Source organism: Canis aureus, unplaced genomic scaffold, assembly GCF_053574225.1.
Source record: "Canis aureus isolate CA01 unplaced genomic scaffold, VMU_Caureus_v.1.0 ptg000499l_RagTag, whole genome shotgun sequence".
NCBI lineage: Eukaryota > Metazoa > Chordata > Mammalia > Carnivora > Canidae > Canis > Canis aureus.
In genome coordinates this window covers 9,952-18,763 of record NW_027554672.1, presented here as the reverse complement: position 1 = coordinate 18,763, position 8,812 = coordinate 9,952, and the positions used below count along the sequence as shown (strand labels likewise).

Below are 8,812 nucleotides of genomic sequence, written 5' to 3'. Positions count from 1 at the left end.
ACTTCCTATGTGAGTTACTATGAAAGTTACTGCTGGAAGAACAGTGGGAAAGCCTGGTAAAAGTCCCTGTATTAGCCTCCTATTGCTGCTGTAACAAATTTTCACATACTTAGTGACTTAAAATAATGCAGATTTAATTTCTTAGGGTTCTGGAGGTGAAAAGACTAAAATAAGTGTGTAGGGTTAAAATCAAGGCGTTGGCAGGGCTGTGTTCCTTCTGGGGGCTGAAGGAAGATCCATTCTTGTCTTCTCCAGCTTCTGGAGGCCACCTACATTCCATAGCTTCTGGCTCTGTGTTACTCTGAACCCTGTTTCCATGTCACGTTGGCTTTTCTGACTTGACCCTCCTGCACATTTCAGAATAGTCTTCCCATCTCAAGATCCTTAACTTAATCCATCTGCATGGTCTCTCTTGCCATGTAAGATAAGGCATTTGTGGGCCTCGGGTGTTAGGATGTGGACATCCGTGGCAAGCCACTAGTCTGCCTCCATGATCTCTATCTTCTTCCTTTTCTAGTGAAATCGTGCTGGTAGTACATCTGAGTCTGAGTCTGTCAGGTTTACTTTTTCTGATGAACTGGCAATACACCACATCTGTTTATCTGCCTTACAATTTAAAATATGTTAGATCAGGTCTTAAGAGGAGAGCAGTTTTTCCAGGGATATCCATATCTAATAAAAACCTAGGTAGCTTAGTTAATGTTGTACGTGGTAGAAATCTATAGAAATATCACTGCCGTAAAAACATCTTAATATTTCTTAAATGCTGACCTAAAAAAAATAATTAAAATGGGCAGAAAGACAAATCTAGGAGACCCAGAAATTTCTGATCAGGAAAAGTCCATTTAGAAAAACTGCTTATTATCCTAAAGTAAACCAAATTAGGGGGTTTGGAGTGGGAAAACATCCACAGAGGGAACCTAGTTTGTCTCTCTCTCTTTCTCTTTTTTATAGCTTTTTGTTCATAAACACAGAGTAGCCAAGAAGATTTCTAACCACTAATTACTGTGGTGTAAACTTTATAAATAAAATAACTTTAGAAATCCCCAAAACATGAATGGTCCTGTAGAACCAGTGATTTTTTTAAAGTTGTCCAACACATTGTTAGAAAAACAAAACCAAAAACTGTGATTGAGTTCATGTAAGTATTCAAGACGTGGCTTAAAATGTTCTTCCTGGGTATATCATGTTGCTAACTATGGTTGCTAATAAGCCTGGGAACTTAGGGATCTGAGTGTGGACAAATGAGGAAAAGACATGAGCTTTTAACAAGAAGTACTTATATTTTGTGTTTTATAATGAGCCAGAGGGATGATTTGTCAGAATGTCTTATGTTTAACTTCACTAGCATCCAGGTAAGCTTAAGATTTTATTTATTTATTTATTTATTTATTTTTATTTCCTAGTGAAACAACAGTCAAGTCAGAAGAAGTTGATAAAGATGGGCAGCCTTTGCTGTTCCTCTCTGTGGCACACATTAAGATCAGGAGCTTGGGGCAGCTGTCACGTTTGCTGCTTATTGCCAAAGACAGAAAGCTGAAGGAAGCACAGGCTTGTATCAAAGGTGATATTTATGCTCCAGTCTATGACTTGAACTTTTAGAAACATAATCATGGGGGAGGGGGAGTTGCAGTCTCTTGAAAAAAGTTCCGTGACCTAAAAGGCAAAAAGTCCTATGTTCGACTTTGTAAAAATGTCATTCATTTTTCTTGGCTGAATGTCATGCTCATATCAAGTTTCTACTTTAAACTGAAAGGCCTAATACTTTACCACTAGCAAGCTTCTAGATTTCTAATTTTAGCATGTGGTTTAAAGAGAGGCTTCCTCGCTTCTGGAAAGACCAGAGGCCTGTATCCTCTAAGGTCTACACAGGAGAGAAGACAGATTAGTGGGGCCTGCACCAAACTCCACCCTCTACCCTCAGGCCTGCTGTGACGGATGATGCTCGGTTTCCTCTAAAATGTATGCAGCAAAGATAGCCCAGAGTAATCTCACTTTCCATTGGTCTCAGTAATGTTCCTTTGTAGGTTGCATAGCTTTGTGGAGGTAGTTACATTCACTCAATGGGAAACGTTTTCCTCTTCATTAAGGATGTAGATTTTCATTATTGTCTAAGCATCTAACATGCGTAAAAGAATGTGACCAATTGCCTGGAGCAATTGTTTTCTGAATTTTTCTTATGAGTAGAAATACCTAACAGTACGTAATGGTGTCATATACATGTTTTGCCTGTTTGGAATCATGTGACTAGAAGGACTCAAGCATGAGGTGCCTGGTCTTGCCTCTAATCATTCTTTGCTGTGTCTACTGCTATGACGTGGGAAGATGAACCTTTAAAAAAAATATTCTTTAGGATGTAAATCTTATGAGATGCCTGGGTGGCTCAGCGGTTAAGCGTCTGCCTTCAGCCCAGGGTGTGATCTTGGAGACCCGGGATCAGAGTCCCACATCGGGCTCCTTGCCTGCAGCCTCCTTCTCCCTCTGCCTCTGCCTGTGTCTCTGCCTCTCTCCCTATGACTCTAATGAATGAGTAAATAAATAAAATATTTTTTTAAAAAAAGATGTGAACCTTAGGACAGCAGCCTTTTCTTCTCTCTTGCCTACTCTTCATTATTAGGCTATCTATCTATCTATACCTCATAGCTACCCTGCTGAGGAGGAATGAAATCTTAAGAGTAAAGTTGAATTCAAGGAGGTTGGTAATAGCATTAATTTCAACTTAGTGCATGAACTTAATACATAGACTGGCTGCTATATATCTAGTTTGGCTAAATGTGTATCCTTTGCTGCATTTTGTCCTTTCTGTAAGAGCTCTAGGTACAACTCTTAGTTTTGGGTCCAGATTCCATGGTGCAGGGCAATTTGGGGGGCAGGTTTGTGTCTTTCCCCAGAATTCATATAATACCTTTTTCCATGAGTCTTAATGAGATGACTGCTGTAAGGATGATTGAGATGCTCAAAAAGTAGATGATTCCTAGATCTCTTTTCCCTGCCCCTCCCCTTGTGTGTTTTTTTCTAAGAAGCCCTAAGCCTTTTCTGCTATTTCCTGGTGCCAGAGTCCATCTCCCACTGCAGAGTTAATGCCATCACTGTGCTTCACTCATTTCAATCAGGTGGAGCTTTCTGAACTAGTCCCATGGGCCTCCTTGTTCAAATACATATATATTTCATCTTATTTAAATTCCTCCTTTCCAAATATGGCTTTGCCCTCTTCTTCCTCACTTGCAACTACATGGTTCTTTGGCTTTCACCAAATTCTTTTAACCATCTCTAGAGTTTTAACCATCTCTAGAGTCTACTTTCACACCTATGTCAGCCTTGATCATGAATTAGTATTGGAGTTTTTCACTGTAACTTTGGTATGTGTGTGAGTACTGGCCAGATTTGTTTTTCCAACTTGAACATAAAAAGGCATTGAAAATATAAGCATTGGGATCCCTGGGTGGCGCAACGGTTTAGCGCCTGCCTTTGGCCCAGGGCGCGATCCTGGAGACCCGGGATCGAATCCCACGTCGGGCTCCCGGTGCGTGGAGCCTGCTTCTCCCTCTGCCTATGTCTCTGCCTCTCTCTCTCTCACTGTGTGTCTATCATTCATAAATAAATAAATAAATAAATAAATAAATAAATAAATAAATAAATATTAAAAAAAAAGAATATTTCTTAAAAAAAAAAAAAAAGAAAATATAAGCATTTTGAGGGATCCCTGGGTGGCGCAGCGGTTTGGCGCCTGCCTTTGGCCCAGGGCGCGATCCTGGAGACACAGGATCGAATCCCACGTCGGGCTCCCGGTGCATGGAGCCTGCTTCTCCCTCTGCCTGTGTCTCTGCCTCTCTCTCTCTCTCTCTCTTTCACTGCGTGCCTATCATAAATAAATAAAAAAAAATTAAAAAAAAAGAAAGAAAATATAAGCACTTTGAACAGGTGGAAAAGACTGGTGGTAGATCTTTAGACTGAGAAAACCATGCTGTTTTGGAAAGAAAGCATTTGTGAACACTAAGCCTCAGTGGTTACATACACACACACACACACACGTACACACACACAGTTCTAGTGATGATTCTTCTAAGGAGACCAGTATTTCTCTATCTTCAAATCAGTTCTGGATACACTAATTGAATGACCATGCTGGACAATGCCCTACAGTCAATTAAAAAAAAAGAAAAAAAAAAGAAGGTCTTGTTCTTTGTCTTATGAGAGATATGATATAGATAGATGATACTGCAGTACAAGGTAGAGAATCTCAAGGAGTACAAGAAAGTTCCTAAATGCAGTAGAATCTGAGAAGTTGAGATTAATTCAAATTGGGTCCATGAGAGAAAGCTTAATGAAGGAAGCACATTTGGGTGGGCTTCAGAGGACTTGTTAGTCATTATTTTTCTTACAACAGAAGACAAGAGAATCATTTTTATTTATTTACTTGTTTGATCAGCTAACAGAGATCCTGTAACAAAAATCCTGGGTTTGGATTATAACACGGTGAAAGAAGACACATCCAGAGTAAATATTCTTGATAAAATTACCAAAGATGAAGATCCTGAGAGTGAGATAAAGATGAAGGTTGGCATGCTGCTTAAGCAACTGGATCTGCACCTACTGAATCATTCTCTAAAACGTATTTCATTGTGAGTCTTTTTAGAAAAAAGAAACCTCTAAAAGTTAGTTACAAAAAATGCTTTCAGAATTTTTTTAAACATACACAAATTATAGGAGTTGTTATTGATTTAACAGTAGATTTTAGGGTATTGCATGGATATTTCTAATTCTAAAATGTAAAGATTTACTGTTAGCTTTGCTAGAGCTTTCTATGGGGTTTCACCTGATTCTGAGGACATGAAGTGGCCTTGTTATTTTCACTCTCCTCAGACAATTAAATAGATGGTTAAATAGTAATGCAAATATCATATAGACTTTGTAAGGTTTAAAACTTGTTCATTTTTGTAGTTTTTTTTCTAGTATTATGCTATTACCACTAAGAAATGAAATGAATTTTTAAACGAATTTATTTAATGTTGCATTAAATATGAATCACTGGTTTCTTGATGTCTTGACAGTGTTGTAAGGCTATAACACAGCTAAAACTAACTGCAACATTTTTGTTGTTGTATAATTTGACTACAATTTTAATTATAAAAAGTGATATTCCTCCTCCCACCAGCCCCCCCCTTGCTAAAATGGTATATTTTCATCTGTTTTCTGGAGATTCTCTTTTAGAGTGTTAAAATGCATTTCTTATCATTCATTTCAGACAAATCTGTTTAAACCCAACAACTGTTAAGAACGATATAAAACTGCTGAAACATTTCTCAGGAAAAGGAGAACAAACTGTCTTGGAATCTATTGACTATACTTCAGGTTTCTATTATTCTCAGATTTGCTTTGTGTTATGTAAAATAATTATTATTTCCAAATGCTTCAATAGCTACATTAGGATTGAGTATTTGAAAAAAACTGTAATCATATTTATTTCTTTTTAAAGATAACATATTTTATTTTTCAGAGCTCCTTTTAATTGATCGATAATTGGTTTCAGATTATGAATTTTCAAATGGATGTCGAGCCCCACCTTGGAGACAAATTCATGGGGAAATTTGTTACGTGCTGGTAAAACCCCATGATGTTGAAACTCTGTGTGTTACTTGTAGTACAGAAGGAGTATTTTTAAATGGCGTAAGTAATTTTTTAAGAACCATGTTGTCTTTGGTGCTTGGCTCCATCTCTGTAAATGCAGGCATGTCTCCAGGACTGAATGCTGATGGCCACAGAAAATGCGATTCTGTTCTGTTGGGTTGAAGCAGATCCCTTTGCTATGTGTTTGCTGAGCAAATCCAAAACCATTTCAGAATGAGCCTCGGTGTTCCCCATTGCAGGTCATTAAATCAGTCTTCTAAGAAATGACCGTCAAAGGAACCCACGCCACTTTATAAAATGAAAACCTCTGTAACGATCAGTTCACTGATTGATTGATTAATTAATTAATTAATTAATTAATTATACAAGTATTCGGGCAAATAAGAGGTGGCTGAGGTAACACAGAAGCAGTAACTATAGCTTTTGCCCTAAGTGTTGAGAGGACAAAGGGAAGGAATTAAAATGTGGGAGCTTGGAGGAAGCACCCCCAAGAAGCTGGGACCCATGTGTCTGGTGAGGGAGCACCACCAGGCTGTGCTGGTTCCTTAGGGTCTCAGAAGATGTCCTTGCAGAGCTGGGACTTAGACCTCTGAGGAGGGGACCCTGCTTACATTGGTTATGGTCCCTTGGGAGTTCAGAGGGGGGACTCCCACAGAGCTGGGATCCATATCTCTGAAGAATGGTCGCTTCCAGGCTATGCTGGAGCACAGGGGGTCTCATGAAACTGGCACCCAGATGTCAGAGGAGTACAATGCCCAGGAGCTGGTACCTCAGGAGCTCAGAGGAGAGGATCTTTGCAGAACCAGCAGAGCTGAGACCCAGACCTTGGAAGAGGGAGACCTGGTTGGTTTGTAATGGGATTCTAAGGAGTTGTAATGAGCCAGGTTCTGGGAACATAGGGAAAAACCCCTGGGAACTGGAACCAACTGTTGCTACTGGAAGCAGCTGCCACTGCCAGGGTTCACTGCTGGGGACAGGGGACGAGGAGCTGGGAGCAGTCCCTTTCTCCCTCCTCCAGCTTTACAGTCTTCCTTTTACTTGCTGCTAACTGAAGCTGACTAGGGAGAAACACAGCATTCCAGATTCCCACCCCTGAGCACTAAGCAGGGTGGTGGCCTTCTGAATCTTCCACATGAACACATTTTATTTTTTGTCTCATACCTGTTCACTGAACTTACTAGGTGGTCAGCTTTCCCCTTGGCAACCCTGCCCTTGGTGTCTTCAATGTAATGTGGGGCCTCACAGGCAATATCTGCAGGGAGAACCTAAATCCTTAGTGGGGATTCCTCATCACAGGGGACTGTTGGGAGAATTGCTACCTCTTGGTTTGGATTGGCTTCAAAATGTGAGTGCCACTTTCTTGATGACCAGCAAGCATCTCATCTGACTTGCCTTATGGTGCATTTCTTCTCAGCATGATCTTCTCAGATTATATCTGCACAGAGGGGGGAGATGAGCTAAATATGATTTAGCCTTTGGTTTGTTTTGATACTCTAAGAAAGTGAAATTTCCAATCAGAAAATAAGAGACTTTGACCTTCTAGAGTGGGGCAAGGACACTTTGTTCCTATCAAGAGCTACTAATCTACATATACCTTTATTTGATATGGAAATATCTAAGTGTTCCTCTCAATTTCAAGAATGAAAGATAAGGAACATGATTCAATAATTACGACAAAATGCATGGCACGCCTGAGTTATATGGGTGTATATGATGTTTTGTGTATGTGTGTGGTTACGTATATATAAAAAGCACACTATGGGTTTTTATATATACATTTGGTTAAGGCAGAGCCAAATCTTTTCTATTAGGATAGGTGACGAAAGGAAAGAGACAAAAAGAAAGAGGTATGGAGAAAAAGGTTGGAGTGTCAGGTGCTTACATGGAGGTTGTAACTCTAGAAAATAATCCCATAGCAACCTCTTTACACACAGAACAAGAACAGAGTGTGACAAATGGAAACAAGCTTTTCTATGGTGGCATTCTAATCTTGGGACCTTTTATGACTTCATCAGATTCTCTTGAAGTCATAATGTTTTTTTTTTTGTGTGTGTTTTGTTTTTTTGCATTAGAGGAGTGCAGAGGGAAGGAAGCTCTCCATTCTTTGCTAACTAGCAAAATGCCCTACATGCATATAGGAGGTACTCAGTAAAAGCATAATGTATGGATGATGGATGGGTGGATGAGTGGATGGACGGACAAATGGATAACTTTAAGAAGGAAGAATTCTGCCCATATTTTTGATGTATAAAAACTGCCACATGGATCCTCGAGAGAAGAAAACAATATGTGGCCTTGGGTTGTGATGTATTGATCAGGTTCAAATGCTACTACATTAATAATTGCACCAAACTTTTTCTTCCAAAGGGCAAAACAGAAGATGAGGGGGAAATTAATTATGAGAGAAAAAGTGAAATTTATAAAGACCTTGTCACATTTTTAAAAGAAAAATCGGCAAAATTTTCAGAAAATATGTTTAAACAGGTAAGTTTACAGAATCTTGAAATATCATAGCATAGTGTTACTTGACATGTTACCTTCTGTTGAGAATAATTCTATTTTTGGACCCTGTTTATAATTTTTAGAGAGTTTTTCACAATATATTACATAAGAAATATTATAAGTGGAGTACTTCAAGGAAGTTTCTGAACCTCTTTAGGTAATAGGTGTAAAATATGTCAGATTGCTTTCTAAAAAAGCACTTTTTATCTTTCCTTTTGAATTTATAATGCTAAGAACAAAGCAGTCATCCCTGTTAATGAAGCCTAGATGTTTTGATTATTTTTATCTTTTCTGGGCATCCCATGATTACTAACTAGTTGGATTGTCTCAGTAAGTGTGTCAACTGCATATGCATAAGAACTGTACTTTCTCTGTGTCTTGCATGGTTTTTGAAATAGTTTTTGAGGTGGACAAAGGAATCAGTTAATACAGTTATTAAATCTTGATTGAAGCTGATGTGGGTAAGAAGCAATATGCAAGAAATACTAAAGTGATACACTTAAGCCCCAGGCTGATTCTCAAGATGATGTCAATTCCACAAATCCTACATCAGACAGTTTATCAGATCTGTTATTTTCCTTCTGACACTGCCACTTCCAGAGCACTCTATTTTCTTACTATTCTGCTGCTGCTCTTGTCCTGAAACGTCTCTCTGTCATCATCCTGTGAGTTTTTTTCCCCT

General features: G+C 38.9%; 1 protein-coding gene and 1 long non-coding RNA gene across 2 annotated transcripts; one reads left to right on the top strand and one right to left on the bottom strand.

Moving 5' to 3' along the window:
• Window positions 1-1,406: 1,406 nt before the first annotated feature.
• Window positions 1,407-8,112, top strand: LOC144310184 (outer dynein arm-docking complex subunit 2-like; the record flags this gene model as incomplete). The annotated part of the gene is made up of 5 exons (XM_077890915.1): window positions 1,407-1,564; window positions 4,430-4,622; window positions 5,246-5,352; window positions 5,531-5,667; window positions 7,996-8,112. Coding segments are annotated over 5 exons (712 nt in total), but the record flags the coding sequence as incomplete, so codon positions are not given.
• On the bottom strand, window positions 6,161-7,601 carry LOC144310183 (uncharacterized). Its single transcript, XR_013375866.1, has 2 exons — window positions 7,511-7,601; window positions 6,161-7,063 (listed from the first exon to the last, which is right to left on the bottom strand). It is a non-coding gene; the product is annotated as an uncharacterized LOC144310183 (long non-coding RNA).
• Window positions 8,113-8,812: the final 700 nt, after the last annotated feature.